The 20566-nt window shown below is 33.1% G+C and overlaps 1 protein-coding gene across 1 annotated transcript in view; it reads left to right on the top strand.

The window, feature by feature from the left end:
- The first annotated feature begins 5884 nt into the window (after nucleotides 1–5884).
- LOC117173881 overlaps nucleotides 5885–20566 on the top strand; it is an 18871-nt gene continuing 4189 nt past the window's right edge. Inside the window, exon 1 of the mRNA XM_033362527.1 lies at nucleotides 5885–6048. Within this exon, the coding sequence (XP_033218418.1) occupies nucleotides 5885–6048 (164 nt within the window). The remainder of the gene's footprint in view (nucleotides 6049–20566) is intronic.

The following is a 20566-nucleotide window of genomic DNA, read 5'->3' as shown; positions in this document are numbered from 1 at the left end:
CGTGATACTCTCAGTGGTACTATAAAAACCCAGAGCTTCAGCACGCTTAGCAAACGTCTTAGCGAAAGAAGGTGCTTGCCTCTCGAAAAATCGATATTTACACGAAGTATTATTTACACAAATAAAATTTGTTTTAATAATTAAAAATTAGTTCCAAAATACTAAGAAACTTAAAAACTTCTCCTTTACCGAATAAAAGTAATTCGTATTTAAAAGTTGCAAAAATATCGGCTTCAGCATCAATATTACATAAAAATATTATTTTGAATTTTGGGGCATTTTCCGGACGTTATACAATGAAATTGGAGAGGTGGTCCCAATTAAAAATTATTGCATAGAACTTATTCCTTAAACATTCCTTAAGAGCTGACTAAACTTCAATTTACCAATATTTAAGAAAAATTAACCTATGTTATTTCAAAAGCCCTTGGACACGGGTTAATGTTGACCGATTTGACAGAAAATACGGAGGGTGAAGTCGACCACCAAAAGTCGAGAGTCGAATTTTTGCACCACCCTCATTTCGTCGCTTCTATATAGTTTTGTAATTATTTTAACATCAATTGAAGCCTTCGCACAAAGAACAGAAATTTGTTTTTCTAGAAACTTTTTTTAAACTGTGAGAATATGTATATATGTTGACTTTATTACATAAAATTGTTTGATTAATGACGCAGAAGAGAAAGTCTTTTGGAAAACATATATTTTTGTCGATTCAACGTTGTCTTAGCCAAGGTCTAAATTTTGACTTGAGAATCGTTTTAAACTTACCCATGCAATGTACAAAAATTCTATGAATAATACTAAACATTTTACTAGAAAGAATGAAAGTTGAATTTTCTGCAAAGAAATTATTTTTTAACCAAAAGAGATGAATTCTCAATGAAAATTGTAATAGTTGAAATTTTAAGCAAAGTCGATTTTAACTTTATACCAAAAACAGTTGAATTCAAACGAAAAACATGAATTTTCGACAAAATAGTTTACTTTAAAAAAAAAAACAATTTACTTCCAACAAAAAAGGATAATTTCTATGCAAGTAGTTTAATTTTCAATCGAGTAGATCAACTTTCAACCGACCAGTTAAATTTTCAAAAAAAAAAAAATAAATTTTATACGAAGAAGATTAATTTTCTACCGAAAAATACGTATTTTTTTAATTCTCTACAAACTACATTAAGTTTGAAACAAAAAAAGTAATTACAAAGTACAAAAAAAAATTAAACAAAATAGTTCAATCTTTAACAATAAAAAATGTCTCTTTCACGAAATTGTTTTACTTTCGTACAAACTAGGTTAATTTTTAACCAAATAATTGAATTTTCAAACATAATTCATGATTTTTCAACAGAGAAGATTCATTTTATATATAAAAAAGAGAATTTTCAACAAAATACATCAATTTAAAAAAAAACATTTCCAAACAGGCAATTCTATAAAATAATTAAAAGATCAATTTTTGACTTAACATTCAATAGTTCATTTTCAAATTAAAAAATATGTTTTTTAACAAACAAAAATTTTCACAAAATAATTTTATTTTCAATCAAAGGGATACATTTTGAATTAATATTATAAATGTTTAACTTAAATAGTTTCCATTTTATTTCAAAAATAAAGTTAAAGAACGATTTTCCAAAAAAGATGTAAGTTTTCAACAAATCATTTGAAATTTCTACCAAGAAGATTAACTTTTCACCAAATTGATGAATTCCTAACTAAAAACCATCTATTTTCCACAAAAAATTAAATAGTTATATTAGAATTTAATTTTCAACCAAAAAACAAAGAACTTTTAACGAAAGATATATTATTTGATATGTCAACCCAAAGAAATATTTACTTTCGATCAAAAATAGTTGAATTTAACCACAAAAGACGAATTTTTAACAAAGTTTAATCTTCCAATTACGAAAAGATGTATTTTCAACCAAACAGTTTACTTGAAAAAAAGACGGATAAGTTTTAACTAAAATTTTATTTTTCAACAAAGTAGATTAATTTCCAATCGAATAGTTAATTTACAACCAAAAACATAGATTTTAAACTTAGATTAAAATTAAACTTAGATGAAATTTAGATTCTGAAAATAAAGTAAAAAGTATTTTTTACTTAGGTTACTTAAACTCATTGGTCATCTTAATGACTGAATGCACGCTTAATTAACAAAAATATTTAATTCAAGATTTAACATAATTGTCATTAATTATTTATATATAAATCAATAGTTCTTTGCAATGCTTAATCACAGAAAAATAGTTTCTCTTAACTGAAAATGCTAAAAATTTGTATGAGAATGATATTCATCATAGAAAATTAATCAATATTATTGATTAATAAGTAATTGTAACAATTTTTAGCAATAATTAATGAAAGTTTGTGTATCAAACAGGCATGTAGGTGAATGAGAATCACAACAAATTATAAGAATAAAATATTTTCTATCGCTAACAACAAATATTATGTATGAAATAAAAAATGTAGGAAAAATATTTTGAAATATATATTTGATAATTATAATTAAATTCAGAGATCGTCATTAAATTTGTTTTACAGAATTACGATTAATATTGCTATTTACGTATCTACAACTTGATTTAGGAGGAAACAGAATTTCTTTTAGTTAAAAAATGTTTACTGTTTTAATTTTTTTATTATAATTATTGGAGAATAAGAACAGCCAAATGTTTGAAAAATAATTGACTGCTCATCTCGAATTTTGAGACGACGAGACCATTGGGTATAGAACCAGTACTGTTATTGTTAATACCAACTAATTTCCTGATGAATATTAGGTTGAATCTTGAACTCAATATTTGTGTGTTTTCAGTATAAATAGATTAATTATGATGCTGAATGACTTTTTTTTAAATGTTTGCCTAATAAAGAGATATAAAGATATTTTTATTGAAATCAGAAAGATTGACATTGTATTCATTTAAGTAACAAATAAAACAGAATCAAATTAAAATATGGGTTAGATTGCAGAATAGGCGCGTCACCTGTCACCTCTGTTTTGGCTGGAAAAAAAATTTGTTTGGAAAAAAAATTTGTTTGGAAAAAAACTATTAGAATCTTTCATTTCAACGATAAATGAAGCGATTTGATGAGGCAAAAATTTATTTATGATGAGGCAAAAGTTAATTGAAAATGGGCAGTGATTTGACCAACATTATTTTTTTACTAGTCATAGAGGTGCCTTATCGCCCACTTGAAATGTTGGAAAAGGGTAGGGTTTTGACCAAATTATTTTTGCGATTATTTTTATTATTTTGTGGTATCAAACCGATATCTTGACATTTCCATATTTGAGACATTGTAGTAAAAAAGTAACAATAATAATAATAATAATAATAATAATAATAATAATAATAATAATAATAATAATGGCTTAGTACGTTAGACGTGAGGACTCCATCTCAGAGGTCAGGGGTTCGATCCCTGAGCCGGAACCTCTGGGAATTTTTCTATGTACCTTTACCGAGATTCTGGTGGTCCGGAACTCACCTTAAGCTGTAGGTCTCCCTATCGTGTACTTGAATGCAACCCAGTCCGTCAATGATGGGGTGAAGACCAAGCTTTGTCCAATATGTCGGGACACGCTACTCTTATCAGATCATTTGATTGCATTATAAAATGCGTCCGTGACTGATGATATACCGGGACAACCCCGTGAAAAAACTATTCCAAAAATATAAATATCCAACTCTAACCAAAAATGCCTTTGACATGTTGGACAGTAACCATCTTAAGCCTGTGACGACATTTAGAATATAACAGTATCCTCAAGTTCTTTTAAAGCGTATAACGTAGAATACTTATAAAAAACAGAAAGAATTTATATTGAACTCTTCAAAAATCGTTTCCTACATATTTAACGACACAGAAATTAAAAAAAAAAATTAATTATTCAATTAATTGTTTCGGATTTGAAAATATTTTGGACCTTGAATGATTGGACACGTGCTAATGATTTTTATCGAAGACATCTTATCGCGTTCCGTTAACTGAATCGTTTAGGGGGTTAGGCCTTTGGTAAATACTCAATGCGTGCGTGCGACCTCGGGTTCGTTTCTTTGTACTTACGGACTTACGGATAGTGTGAGGTTATAGAGAACCTGCTTTGATGCCATAAGTCCTACATTAGTAGTTTGATCTTTAAAATAGGGTCTAATTAGTCTTAAATACAGACCCTACTTTGACGCTAAACGTGGATAAACGGACGATTCTCGATATTTTTAGCATCAAAGTAGGGTCTAAATTACATTGAAATCTCTGCTTATTTAGAACCTACTTTACAGCTTCCAGCCCCTAATAAGATAGGAGTTACGGCTTCAACGTAGGGCCTAAATTTCGACTCGGGAATGACCAATTTTCTACCGAAAAAGACCAATTTTCAACGAAATACATACATTTTTTATAAAAAACTTAATTTTCAAAGAAATAGTTGCATTTTTAAGCGTAAAGGATTAATTTTTAATAAAGCAGTTACATTCTCGACATTGAAGGAACCTTTTACAAAATTGTGGATTTTTCTATAAATTTGATCATTTTTAGCGGAATAATTGGAGTTTCAACCAAATACATGATTTTCGAAAAAAAAGTAATTTTCTACAAAAGAAAACAACTGATTTACAAATAAACCAGATTAATATTTTAAGTAAGAATCCAATAGTTATGCTTTCAATTTTAAAATTTTATGTTTACTAAAAAACACGAATTGTCAACAAAATGATAAAACTTTTAATCAAAGGGATAAATTTTCCATTAAAGTGACGAATCATCAACTAAAATAGTCATATTTTTATTTTGTTTAAAGTTAAAAAACGATTTTTCAACTTAAGGGGTTAATTTTTAACCAAGTAGTTAAACTGAAAGATAAATATTTAGAGAAGAAGATTAATATTAAATAACATAATGCGTGCCAGTTAATATCTAATCAAAAACAAGATATAACGAAAAAATAAATAAAATTAAGATATGAATAGATGAACATTGTTTTTTTACAAAAATCAACCCTCAAATATATAATATTACCCAGGAATGTTTATCATTAATTGAATTCTGTTAATTTTTTTATATCAGGTCACAGAAGTAGAAGACCAAAACTAAATCAAACGTATCAGATCACGTTCACAATCTGCAGCTTCAAGGAATCCCACTGCAAAACCAGCAAGTTGAACCTAGCCAACAAAAGCCCCCGTGCAGGGTAACAGGGTCTTAAGCAATGCCAGTTTTACCAGCAAGGTTACCAACAGGATTAACAGAATTCACAGAAGCTTTGCCAACTGCTCTTAAACCTACTTTTTGTATCGGTTCAGCTTTCTGTGTTGCCAAGAATGGAAATCAAATGATTGATATTGATCGAGTCGTCAGAGAAGAAAATGCCAAACTTTGATAATGACCCTAAATATCTGCACTTCTTAATGCTGGACGATAATTCTGTGGTCAATCTCTCATCGACAATGTTGAAACTCTCACTGCAGCCCACTGCGTCGTTAAGTAAAAAATATTCTTTAAATATTAAAAACGTTACTACTTTAAATTAAAAATAAGATATCAGCATCAATGTTAGAAGAATGATTCTATTGCAGATAAAATTTAAATTAAAGGATGTGGCCATTAATTCCTAAGGAAAAATTTCCGTATGGCCAATTAAAAAAATTTGCGGGCTTTGAAAACAAGAAATATGCATGAAAGCTAATGCTTCTATTCATAAAGTATCTTACTTATCTTATTTGTTTTGTGTCAATAAATACAAACAATTAGGTATTTCAACGTATGAGGTCAGCCGACAAGATGTTTTCACTCCGAGGGCTAAGAGATATACGTATAATAAATAATAATTTGTTTGCAAGGTCTTCAAAAAATAAAGTATTATCCCATGCAAACAGTTGGAATCGCCTGGTCGGCGCGGCGGCACGCAGATATCATAGATTTTTCCAGCCAACCTGAGATACCTCATTTAGATGCACATACACGAAAGAAAGAATGCGATCACTTTCCTTACGACTGCCAAGGCGATTTAATGCTGTACGCTGAATCCTGGTAAATGTTACAGTTAATCAATTGTTATTTTTTCCTATTACAAGTTGTCGAATGGATTCAAAGTTAACTGTGTTTGAAACATCATAATTAAAAAACTTTTCTTTATTTTACATACTTCAGTTTTGCTCTGTTTTATCCTGGTAAAACAGAAGTTGATACACGTGTCATCCTCATTGATGACGTGTCATTTTAGTCCTGCAGCATGAACCGGCTAAACAAACTTTACTTTACTGGATATGGGCCTATGAACTTATATTTACTAAGGTGGGCCTCGAACCACTGTATGAATTTAATTACAGCTAGTGATAACCCTTAGCTGCATCTGAATTTATTAGAAGTACTTGAATTTGCCTGGAAATTTGGCCAAGGGAGATGAAAACTGCAGGCAAACGCCTTCCGAGTAGAGCCGGCTTTTCAGCAGTCTAGTTTGAAGACAGACATTCAATCCTACCCAATGAATGCATACAATTATCCTCGGCGTCAAAGCTCCCGCTCGACATTATTAAAAACGCAGCGAATACACAACCCGATTGAACGTCGCAGATGGTCACACATTCAAGTGCTATCTGCACTGAAGATGGCTTAACATCTGGACTTTTCCCGAGTCAAGAATCACGTCTCAGCTAATCTCATCGGCCGTAGCATACTAGCTAATCAATCATGTCAACTAGAAAGTTTCCCAGTGAAAGTTTGTATTCTCCGGGCTTCCCAGTCTAACTTAAGATAAAGAATCTGTATCATAATACGAAGCACGTCTACATAGTATTTGCAGGTAGCGTTGCAGTTTGACTCGAGCTAGAGCCGTAGTAGTTTCAGTTATGATAACGTTGGAACTTTCAAAAGATTGAAACGATGTGCTGGTGTGTTATTATCCTACATATAAAATGATAATCTTAACTGGTAAATTCCAGATACTACGACTCGAAGGGTTAGCTTTGCTATAAAATATCTTTGAGTCGTAATTATATAACTTTAAGGGAGATGTTAATGCTGAACAAACTTTCCCTGTTTGAAGTTTCTTTTAAAGTTTTTGCAACTGATCAAAATACTGATTTATACATATTTTCTGAGGATGTAGCGTTAACCCTTTTTTTCCCTCGAACTCTGTTTTTTAGCGTGCTTTAGAAACTTTATCAATGTATGGAACAGGACAGTCACCCGATTACTTTTTTATCTTTTTAAATGCCTATTTATGACGCATGATGACGTATGAGACGTATGGTGAGAAGAGTACACCTGTTCGATTTTAAGGATTCTATTGAGTAACTTTATGTTGTCATACCTCAAACACTGTTAGTATTTTACACCCTAACTTAATGGCATCCTTTAGTTCGTCAACAACCCAAGTTCCCTCAAATGAACGTTCTTGGAGATTCACATGTGTATAACTACTACTGTGCATTCGTTCTGGTGGTCTTTGATATAACTCAGGACGAAGAGGTATTACACAGTAATATACAAGTCCTTTAACTTAATCAAGGTCTGTATTTGCAGGCCCTGTGAATGCCCAATATTCATCACCCACTTATACTTTCGAATCACAAATGAGAAACTCACCGTGCTTTAATATCTATAGGTTTAGGAGATAATGTCGGAAAAAAACCTTTTTCTTTGCCAGAAATTTCATAGCATGATACAGTGTTTTTCGTTCGCCCACTAAAGAAGCATCACGTGGATTAAGTAGTTTCCTAGTTAAAAATTATAATTTTTTAAGTTCATACCTAAGTTGTCACACTCCCAAATTTCATCTGAAGGAAAATTAGCAGAACCAATTTATTCCGATATTGCAGGCGTTTGTTTGAACGTATGACCCTTGTCTCATCCAACTTACATTTGTGATCACAATCTACTGTTCAACATATCGGACATACATGCCAAAACCACCCATGAAATTGAGTTATGTGTTTAATTTTTGTATTAGGATCATCTCAAAACCCATTTTCTCAATTCCCTTTTGTTAAACGTACTTCACAATAGCGACTAGCATGGCATACGTTGTGCACAAGCTCACGCGCTTTCCAAATCATAAACTGGATAGCCTTAACTGATTCTCGATCATCCATTCGATAACTATTTGCAGGTTCAATTGCTATATCGTTCATTTGAGATTGTAGTGTTCAATTTTAAGCAAATTTTCATAAGCTTTTTCAGCACCGTTATGCTATGGTTGTCGCTTCTGTATGTGGGAAAACATTTCCATTTACCAACAGGAAATTGCAAAATGCTAAGCATGCTCCTCGAAGATGTCAACATTATTCTTATAGTAGCTGTCGAGTTCTATTTGCATTGCAAAAATGTAATTTGAAGGTCGCATTTCTTCGTTTCATTGAGGAAACGCCGGGCGTTCTATCGTTCCCCTACTGTTAGGATCATAGAACTTTAATGCTTTTTAATACTTTTTAGTGCACCTGATAAGGCAAAAGCCTCTGACAATACGTTGAGTGGCATTGGCAAATAACTCAGACCGTCCGCGATTAGTAATTACCTGCTCCTCATTGAGCGACAAATCCATGAGCGTTTTGGGCAATGCATAATGTCTGATGCGAACCAGCCATTGATAACTTAACTAGTTCTTTGAAAAGTTCTTCACGGAATATTTACTTGTGTACTCCGTACTTTAAACACAGTTTCGAGATGTCAGATTCGTAATTTTTGAATTTTGCATTATGAAACGAAGATTATTAAGAGGCAATATGAAACTGTATTGCATAATTTTATCGCAGAGCAAACAGTTGCTTTGTGTCGTAAAGAACCATATTTATGGTGTTGTTCGAAGCATGAGGGATCGGCAAAATGCCAAGAAGAATCATCGCGTCGCATTAATTAAATATGTGCCGCATAGTGGTTCCGCTTTATACCATGAACACATATGAGAATAACACTGTTGTTGCGATTTGACATGACTTCGGTTACATGGTAAACAGAAGAATTTACTACCGGCTTCAGTACGCAAATTCAATTCTGTTTGATATTAATAGATTTGATACTTTCACAGTGATTCATTACAATAAAAAAGAAGGTGTTTAAGGTTTCAATCGAATGCAAGACTAAGAATCTTTCCGACGTTTTTAAAACATTACAGGTCATTTTTCGAACACTAACCTGAAACTGAGGTTACAGGAGCTGTTGTTATTTTATATAAGCTCTACGATGCCCTTTATTGGTGAACATTGGCTCACCGCTCTCCCTATTTCTCCAATATAAACTTTGCCACAAGAGCAAGGGAATTTATATACTCTTGGTAATTTGATTCAAAACACTCGGTAGAATTTTTCCGCTGTTCTTCTACGTATCAAGGATACAATTGACAATTCATGCTTCTCCTGCCCTTTCAAAACCAAAAGGTAGCGTAAGTTTTACATTTTAATTTTCTCTAACTTAATTTTCTATTCTTATATTCTAATAAATATTTACTATTTTAATATTTGCTTATTTCTTAAATATAAATCTGCTCAGCTCGTGACAAAACAGGTTCCGAAGTAATAACAAGGGTCTTATGCCAAAAGGAAAGTTAAGCCTGCTCATTTCGCAAACAGGGCCTACCTGGTATAAATCCGACCTTATTGAAAAAGAATTAATCACAAAGTGAAATTCGATTTAAACCTACATCAGTGTAACATTAGTGGTTTCTAGAGGAACTAGGAGATGCTCCGTTATTTCATAAATGGTGATGAATTTGCTATTTTCTATTCCTAGATCGCTACGTACAACTTTGAGCTTCAGGAGGTTTATTCCTGATTCTGAATAAACGAAAAGGGTGGTATCGATGCTGTGAACTTAAGCTGAATATGTCCTAGGCACCGGAAATTGATCTAAATGGGTTTTCGAATAATAGATTTTTTGGCACCCTTCAGAATTTTCAATGTTCAGCTTTTGTAAAGCTTTTAATGGTCGTAAGATTGGCGCGCCGCGTCAGATTCGAGTTTATAGAATCGGAAACTGACTAAAAAGGTATGCCGGATTAACTGGACCTTTCATAGGAGGCCACTATTGTTACATAACTCTAGACAGAGTCCGTAGGTGACTTGAAGTCTCCAAATGGAAATCCGAGAACGTTGTGCAGTGACAAGTATCAGTGAAGCGCATGGAGTCATAAGTACCCCAATAAGTACAGGCCTTTGTACGTGTAAATTTGGTTGTAAAGTGTCAATTTTATTTGTTTTTCAGAAGAAATATATTGCAATTATCACGCAGGAATCAGTTTCAACGAAATTTTGCATGCATAATCAGGAACCCACAGACTCCTTAAAAGTATGAAAAAATTACTGGTGCTGACTAGGGTTAAGAGAATGTAAATTCTACTGATTTGGCCAAGCTCATTGATTTTAAATAATCGGGTTAGGCTCGACTTGCCAAATATTTTGATTCGGTTAGTTGGTATTTGCGTATTAATTTTCGTAAGGTTGATAATGTTGACTGATATAAGGATGAGGATAACTAGAGTTGAGTAAAGAGATATTTACAACCACGAACTGTTAATCGATTTTGCCTTTTTTTTAAAAGGAATAGCTGATCGCGTAGGCAAGGAAGGATTCGCGTTAGAAAATTTGACTTTGGCCTCTTTTATCGTTACATAATAACTCGAAGCGTCCTTCTTTGGCGACGCTTTCAGTTCTTCTTCGAAGTATAAGGCAAGTTTATAAGCCTTCAAAAACTATTTTGACATTTTTGAGCCTACTAAAAACATAAACATTCGTTATGCAATCCGCGTGTGCAGAAACCTAATGCGCAAAATAATGTAACTACCATTATTCCAGGTGGAAAATTGATATGAAGTGAACAAAATTATGTATATTTTCATTTGTTCTATGCAGAAACATGTATAAAACAAATGACAAAAATACATAATTTTTCCACTATATATGCATCTGGGACGCCTGCTTAAATCCACCTATTAACCCCTGTCACGTTTATTAGCTTGCTACTTCAAGAAATCCTTCCATGGAGGATTCTTGCAATCGAAGATCTTAAGTAGGTCATGCTCTGATGCAATATCATGCATCATAGAAGCCACAGGTAGGGACGGCTCTGCTTGATTGGCGATGATTACTGGGATATTGGGGCTTATTACAAATGAAGATCATACACAAAAAAAAGTCCGACAAAATGAACATGGGGAAACTATTGAGAAAGGACAGATGCTCTACAATAGGTAGTACTGATAATGCCCTATTAAAGATAAAATTATCAGGCTGCATTTCTCGTATTATTCTTACTTATACACCCTCTAGCCTGATATTATACTCTAGTAACTCATCAAAAGGGACAGCTAAGCACCCTTCTCCTATATAATTCATGGTCAAGTCACACCTTAGTGTTAATTTTATTCTCCTTGATAATCTTTGTCAATCACTTTGGGTTAAATAGGTATCAGTAAACTGGCTAGGACTTCACCAAGTTAACTTACAAACGGATTCATTACTTTGTAATAATTCTTCATGATAACGAATTGATAAACCTATCTAATGAAAATATTATTTACTCGTACGTTCCATCTGCGTAGTGGTATTTGCACGAAATTTCAACCATCAGGATGAATCGTGAAGAAAACGTGAGTGAATTTTTTGATCGGATATCTCTTCTTATATCAGGAGCCCAAGCGGTCCTTGAAGATAAATATCCAAATATCGAAAAACTATTATCCCCATTAACTGACTGTGCCCTCGAAGCCTTTAAACTAGGCCTGCCTGTCGGCATTTCAGGGTTGGTAGAAGCATGTAATCCCGGGAGTTTAGACGCAGCCTTGAAAGTCGCGGTTGAATATGAGGCACGACCGAGCTACTAAGGATCACGAAACCGTAGTCCCAGTCGATATGTGCGATTTGAAACGATTTCCGATTCATCTGAAAATACTGACTCGAAACCAAATGCAACGGGAATAATAAGACTTGTTTATTCTCCTGGGAATTCTAATCATCAAAATGACTACATGCCTCTATATCAGTATCTTTACGTGCCATATAATCCTTATCCACATTGTTTAACTATTTCCATGCAAAATGATGGCTATTCAAACGCCAATTACTCCCGGGGAGAAGTGAATACGCCACCCCGCTCTGAAACTCCTTTTGCACGTAACAAGGAGACTTTAAACTACAACTCCGCTCGCCACACGAGCGCAGCGACAGGCGAGAAGAAACAAAAGCATCAGGAGAGCGTACGAATCCTAAAGGAACGCGTAAAATCTTCCATACCCCTCTTTTATCCCTTTCATTTTGGAAATTTAAAAGTTATTCCAAATTAAAAAATATAGAAGAACGAGTAAACAATTACCCAAGTAAAAACTAGGAGTATGAAACTCAATTTCGTACGAATTTCTCGAGTCAGCACTATGAACGCAAGACTCTAAGAATTTGAAACAGAAATGTGGAGGATAAAAATAATTAAAAGCATGAAAAGGATCCTAAAATGCAATAAAAACAATGAAATTGTCATGCGTGGAAAATCTAGAAATAAAATTATCCACCCAAAAACTCATTTTCCAATTTACACTCTCTCTTTCTAAACTTATAAAAAAACATCACTTCCTGTAAAAAATTGCAGAAGCGATCATTCATGATATTAAAAAAATGTATGTTAAAAATATAACTGTAAGAACTCATGTAAACATAGATATAGAGTCAAAAAAGAAAACGATAATATTATTACGCATGTGAGAATGTATGTGTGACACGCGGTCAAGTACCTTCTTTGCATCACAATGCAAAGTGAACCCACACAACGTAAGCTAGCGTGTACGTAGAAACCACGATCAATTTATTGATGCTCCTCGGCTACCACGTGCTGTCGCGCAGAGATTCCAATTATTTGTTTTAAGCATAATTATCATCTATTCTTTCCGCTCCCTATCCGAACCCACTATATGCTCCTGTTCCACCCCTAATGCACCCAAAAACGAAGCATTATATATCTTCTGAACTAATGCTTCGATTTTCATGAAATAAAAAAATACTTAGACAGATGGGACATTCCGAGTACTGAGAAAAGGGTCAAACATAATAACCTCCAAAGTTTGGAAATAAAAGTGAGAACTTGCAATCATAACCCGAAATGAATAAAGGTGTCATTTATTACATCAGGGTTGAATTGCAAAATGAAACAAAAGCTGTCCAATCGGAATCCCATGTTGCTCAAAAATCAAGTAATACCTACAGATTGAAATCATAAAATTTCACTACTCGGTAAGAAAAATGTCTTACGTAGCAAAAACCCCCTACTAAAATTTCTGCAAAAACATAGATGAGGAGCATCGATCAAAATTGATCGAGGTATTCCAGCGAGTTTCGTCGTCCGGAGAGGTTAGAAAAGGGTCAGTACTAGGTAAACTTCTAGATGCCAATCAGAGTCGGCAAAAATTCGCTTTCAAACTCTTACGGTAACTCCACGTTCAAGAAACGTGAGTCAGAGGCAGTAGCACTTAATCGTGGAACAGCGTGATTTGACTAGCACAAAATTTCAAAACACCCCGCGTATAGTGTAATAGATTAATTAAAAGAAAATCTTCCGACAAATTACAACACTCCGCGAAATCCCCTACGGCTTCCTCCCTTATCGTGAAACGTGAGTCAGTAGCCGTAGTAACGGGATGAAGACGCGCGGGTCGTAAAATAAAACGTGGACTAGTCACTTCTATAAAAAATGTAAAAGATTATTGAAATCTTTCTAATAAGTACGAACGACTGAAACAGTGTAATGGAAGACGTAAAACAACTCATATAGTTCTTAACCGATAGGACACGGGAAACTTCAAAATTATAAAACTAGTAGTACCCAAGGGCGATTGAGATACTTTATCGAATCTCAAAACGATAAAGAATCTCTCTCTAACGGTTACCTTTTGGAATTATAGTAGAAAATTGTGAAATTAAATAAAGGAAAGATAAACACGCACTCCTTTATTTATGCCTTAAGAAGGTTAACAATATTCTACCGCCATAACAAATGGAAAAGCGAGGAATAAGGCAGTGAAGGTGCTAGTTCGCGTCGTAGAGTGAGAAAGTGTACGAGTGCCTAGAGACTAGAGTTGCCCTGCGAAAGGATAACGCAGTTAAATCCAAAAAAATTTATATTTCGGCCCGCATGAAAGGAATGAACGACGAAAATTAAAAATGTTCATAGACATTCCTTTCATACATTATAGTTAGTTAATGTTGACCAGAAAGACGAGAGGAATTGGAAACATGATAGCCCACATAAAAATAAATAAAACATCTTTTAAAAGAGATGGCGGTTTGGTGCCTCGGCAATCAAGTCTAGGGTAACCCTAAAGTGTTAACTGGGTTGGGTTGTAACACAAAGTTCAGTCGAGAATCTCCAGTCATAGAGTTTTTATCTTCAGAATTTTTGAAAAAGAAAGCCTCATTCTTAGTTGACACCGGAGCTGACGTTAATATGATTAAATTGGACTCTTTACACGAGGATTTATTAATAACAGAAAGTGAATTTATTGAAATAACAGGAATCACACAGATTAAAATCTCCGCTATCGGCACGCAAGAATTAATAATAGAAAATGCTATGGTAGTTTTTCATGCAGTTTCAACGGATTTTCCCCTCAATGAGGATGAAATTCTAGGCCGAGAAAATCTTCGTTAAGAAAAGGTCGGAATTTCGTTTTGGCATAACACCATCGTGACTTATTCAAACCTTACTAGACTCATTCTGTTTATCGATAAAAAATCCAAGATCACGCAAGATCAAATACTTGAATATAAAGGAACAGGGCGAGGCAAGGTTAATATGAAAGGCAGAACTAAACAGGTCACTCTGTGCGTGCAATAATGTTATTAGTAGGATTAATAATAGGAGAAGCCGTAGTGTAAAATTCAAATGGGATTTATCATGTATATGCGATTAATACAAGGGATGAGGAGCTTGAAATAGAAATAAACTCACAAGAACTCTCCCCTTTGAATATTATAATTTACCAGAGGATGAATTGGACGAATACTCATCCAACGAAGACTACATGTCCCCAGAAAATAGAGTAGAAGCCATTCTAGGAACCCTAGAACTACATAGTCTAAATAACGCACATAGTGCACCATAAAATATAAACTACTGACGACGTGCCAATTCACGTTCGACCTTATCGATTTCGCCTACTCAAAAATTCTCCTGCAACGTTCAAAGTTTAATGCACCAAGTTCTTTTAGAACTACAAGGAGTGGAATTGTTTGTCTATCTTGACGACTTAGTGACCTATGCAGAAACCCTGGACTATAGGAGATTCATTAAAGATTTTGCAGCAAGAACCAAGCCCTCAAATAACCTTGTAAAGAAAGGAGTACCCTTTATTTAGGGCTCAGCAAAAGAAAAAACTTTCAAGAATTTAAGACAGGCCTTGTGTGAAAGTCCAATTTTACAATACCCCGACTTTCAGAAACCCTTCACCATAACAACAGAAGCCTCAGGATACGCGGTAGGTGCCGTGTTGAGTCAGGAAGAAGAAGGAATAGACCTTCCTATTTCATATTTTTCTCATGTGCTAAATAGTGCCGAGTGCAATTACTCCACTACGGAAAAGGAATATTTGGCAATTTTGTATGCAGTGCAACAATATCGACGCTATGTTTATGGAAAAGAATTCTCACTAGTTAGTGACCATGAAAATTTAAAATTGATAGATTGAGTAAAGACCCTGGACAAAGTTTAATTCGTTGGCAAAAAAAATTGAGAGACTATGAATATTCTTTTAAATATAAGCCTGGAAAGTTAAACACAAATGCCGACGCTCTTTCTAGGAATCCTATCCCAAAAAGTTCATCAGACCATAGTAAGAAGAAAAATGAAAAGAAGCCTGCCAGTGCAGACACGTCAAACCAAATAAAGCAAAAGGTAGCTAAAGGTAGCGATATACTGTTGACTTTCAATTCCATTTCTAAATGTGCAAAATTTGCGTTTTTAAGTACCTTCGCTTAGCTTTTTACATTCTCATTCATGAGATTGTAATGTAATCGTCCAAATTTTTTATCTCTGGTTTTTAACGGATCTTTACGTTTCGGCATGCACAGAATCCGAAAATCATACAATTTTGTCGGTGTCTGTCTGTATGTCTGTGTATATCTGTATGTATGGTTACCTGAATGTCGTAGCCACGCTGACTTTTAAACGATTTGTCCAATCGAGTCCGCATTTCATACACTTCTAAAGGTCCTCAAAATGAAGGTTAAGTTCGTTAATCAGACATTTCCAACTAAAATTAAAAAATTGAGAGCATTTTCAAAATTTCCAAATTTTTGTTCCAAATTTCAGAAATTTCTGTCAAAGTTTCTTATAGATGGGTAAAAAACTTGCAAATTATCCAAAGAAAAATTTTAATTTTTATGAAAATTATAAAAGTTACATACTTTTGAAAAATTTAAAAATTTTCAAAAAATAGACAAAATTATTTTTTCATAGATCCAAAAATTTCATTTAAATTTTTTACTAAATACCAAATATATTTCAAAACGATTCTGGCTAAATTTTTTGATCAGCCCACAATTTAAAAAATTAGAACATTCTCAAAATTTTCAAGACTTCAGTAGGCTACTGCGATCTACAAAGCATGAGAGATCTTTCAAGAGAAATCGCTATAAGTATGAACAAAATTAAATTAAAATACTAAGTTTTGTGTTTTTATTTGAATTATTTCTTTTTAGTTACTCTTAACAAATATTTTAAACTTCCATGTATTTTTTTAGGTTTCTATGATACTTTTGAGGACTTTTTATTGATAAAAATTTGCTAAAAAAATATTTGATATGCCTAGAGAATAAATAATGTAAATAACACAAGTTTTTAAAATAGTCAAGAAATCGTAATGTTTCAAAAAATTATATTTATTTGGCTGGGCTTAAAAATAAGTTTTAAAAAAATTCAGAAAAACAACTATATCCGACATATTGAATTCAAAATTTATGCAAATAATCTAATAAAATGAGTTATAATAATAAAAATAACAAAAGATTTAAAAAAGAAATTAAACAAATTTAAAATCTTATTTAATAACATTTTTGTTTCGTTAATAATACAATTAATTTAATAAAGTTAAATATCCGCATAGGCCTAACCGAAATAATCTTACTAAAAATAATATAAAATAAATTATTCTTATCAATTTAATAAAAAATTAGTTCTTGTAAATGGATCAAGAAAGTAAAATAAATTTCAATTTAAATTTAATATTTTTTAAATTATCATTATTTATTTTATTAAAAAATATGCAATCTTATTTTTAATCACAAAATTAATTTAAATTGCATTGGTAAAAAGGAACGAACGTGTAACCATTTGCACCCCACGATAGCGGGTACGCACGTAGATACGCGAACACTAATGCTCGATCCTCCTCCCGCCAGAAGGCCTGCGGAGCTCCTCCCCCTCCCCCCCCTCTCTCTTACTTAGATTGACGTTCACAATGATTTGAGGTGCCTCGACCAGCTATAGTTACAGCCTTCCGTCACTCCTCTCCCCAAGTCCACCTTCAACAGTCCGCCTCGCTCACTGCCGCTCGAATTAACTTATGTACTGACTGACAGTATAAGCACGTGCAGACCTCCAAACAATGCCACGTGCTTACTCAGCAATAAAGGAATACTAAAATTCTTAATTCCCTTGGCATAAAATTAAGGTTGGAAATAATAGATACTAACTAAATCATAAGTTGAAAATTCTAACCTGCATCAATTTTGATGCGAATTTAATTGAAAATTATAACAAGCACAGGAAATATCGAGAATCTTAATTCTCGCTATGTGCTAAGGAGGCTCCTATCTCGTCGGTGAAAACATCCTAGCCAAGGAATTAAGCTACCTAGTTCCGCAGACTTGCAAACATCGATAAAAATCTAACGGCATTTCCCTTCCACCTTACTCCACATTTTTCAGATCAGCAAAAATCCCTACGTAATGCATCCCTGCTACGAACCGTCGAGGCACATCAATCAAAAATCATAAATTAAATTTCTTGGGAAATCGGGCACGAGTCGATATTACCCAAACTTTTATTCATCTGAAATTCGGGATCCAAAATCAATATTTTTATTTTTAAGATTAAGTTTGTTAATCGTATATACCTCCTACCCTGGTCTACCAATTGAAACTTCTTTGTCCTGTTAGTAGGAGTGAACCACCTGAATTAATTAATCAACAAAAGTATTATATTCAACGATCTGGAAGTAAACTAAATTAAAATCTCCGGCCATCGGGAGGCAGGACGAGCGTTTTCGTCACGTCCTATCCACTTGAAAGAAATAATAAAAATCATAAAAGCGAATTTAACTAGTGACAGGTATTCGCGTGTGTTTCGTGCAGGGTATCGCGAAAACGAGAAGAGACTAAAGCCAATTATTAAACAAATAATTAGCGCACTACGAATAAATCTCGACCGATTAACTAAGGCCGAAAATAGAAAAAAGGATCGTTCTTTTCTTTTTGCCATTTGACAACAAAACAATAGAATTCTAAATTAATTGCACCTCGCCATTTCGTTAATCTGTTATAATCACAGAAAAACTAAGAATAGAATTTCTTGCAGGAAGTTTTTTCGAGCAATAAAGTTTTTATGAGCCAACTTCGTGTCTTTTAAAAAACATGGGGTTGTGATGAGAAACAAAAGAAAGTTTAACCGATATTTGTGTAAAGTGTATTCTGGGAAGTTAATTTTTGTTGCAGAGAATCTTTCGACACAAATCGATTTAAAGTTTATCTTCTGTTTTTTCTGTGATTGGCCCCCGTATCATTAATTTACATCAATAAGATGCTAACATGTTCAACTTCTCAGCACCAAGATCATTACATATTCACTTTTAAATTCAATTAATTAAATTCGAAAATATTTTTAAATCATTTGCTTCAATTACAATTAGTATAAATCTATTATTAGCTTCACAAATCTATGAACACTGACCAATAATTGAACACCTGGCCAATTAATAAATAAATTTAATTGATCAGTTCCTCCTGGTATTCCATCTATTTTAATTTTTATTGTAGGAAAAGTAAATTAATGAATTGCATCATCAGATCTAATTATTAAACGAATTTGAAAATGGATTGGTTATACTTAAAGATTATCAACATATAATAAACAAAATGAAATTAAAATAACTTATTCACAATTTTGTTACTGAAGTATAATATGCTCTAATCAACCAAATGTACAATGAGCCAAATATGCCAGAAAGTAGCAGAACCTTGCAAGTAGAAAACAACGAGTTATAAGAGTTGTACTTCGCCATATAATTTAACCCATAATATATTAAGTAATAATTAAATAACTAGCAATTAACAATAATGAAAATATATCAATGAAAAAATTATCAAATTAGCAAGTCCAGAGGCTTTAGCGGTATTCAAAAGGACAAAGCTATATGCGACTTTTAACGAAAAAGATGTCGCCGTTTTAACAGTTGAATAATAAGTACAAAGTAGTATAAGTTCATGCAAGTAAAAAGTATTCTTCTGTATTATAAACAAAAACCTACTCATTTTTCTTGTTCTTTCAATAATTTTTCAGAAAAATAGGAAAACAAGAAACAAGCGTAAAGCTTGTCAACATATATTAGTCGCCCAAATTGATTTATTTATTTATTTTAAAAAAATCTCAACAACAGTAGAAACACCTTTAATCAATAAGGCAGAAGGTTGTTTCCTACAAATATCAATCATTTCGCAAAAAGTATTATTATTTAAAACTTCGATAATAATTAATTGAATAAACTAAATAAATATATTTAATTAAAATTTTTTCGAACGTCACAAAACTTGGTAGCAGCCGTGGGATCCATTTCAAAAATTGTTGTTGACTTTTGTTGTCTTGTTTATGCTAAAAACGCAATGAAAATTTTTTATTGTCTTTCAGCGATCAAATCTAGGGTTGCATAAGGGGCTTAAATCGGCCGATTCGAGCCTCGTTTTTAGTTGTTTCTAATTATAATTAGAACCAATCACTTTATTGTTTAGAAAAAATTTATAGATTTCTTATCGTAATTTTTAAACTACACACTAAAAAAGTGATTTCAGTTGATAGAAAGATTAACAATATAGCATTCAAAAAATTGTCACAAATTCAAAATGCATTTACTTAATAGGTCGATATTGGTATTCAAACTAATGGAAAGTATTGTGAATGCACAGTGCTTACAAAACTGGAAGAATACTACTCGCTATTGCCCGCACATATGCAAACTCAGTGCAGGAGATCATACCAGGTGTATACATATGAAACCGGTATTGCCATCTAGCGGCCAGTAGGCACACTTGTAGGCACTGTCGGAACTTACCATTTGTGCTAATTGGCGTATTGTAATCTGTCAACAATATCCAATACCAAACATTTCAAGTTTCATATGACATCGTGATTTTTTTCGCTCTTGAAAATGTAGAAATACGTGCCTTCAAACAACGATTTGCGGGAAGCATTAATTTTCTGTTTTATTTGGGTAAATCGGCGATAGAATCTCATCGAATGCTTGTCGAAGCTTACGGAGAGCATGCTCTTGGTCGAACGCAGTGTAATGAGTGGTTTAACAAGT

This window comes from Belonocnema kinseyi, chromosome 5 (genome assembly GCF_010883055.1).
Source record: "Belonocnema kinseyi isolate 2016_QV_RU_SX_M_011 chromosome 5, B_treatae_v1, whole genome shotgun sequence".
In the NCBI taxonomy this organism is placed as follows: Eukaryota; Metazoa; Arthropoda; class Insecta; order Hymenoptera; family Cynipidae; genus Belonocnema; species Belonocnema kinseyi.
Note: the sequence above shows the minus strand (reverse complement) of the source record. Positions and strands in the feature narration are given on the sequence as shown.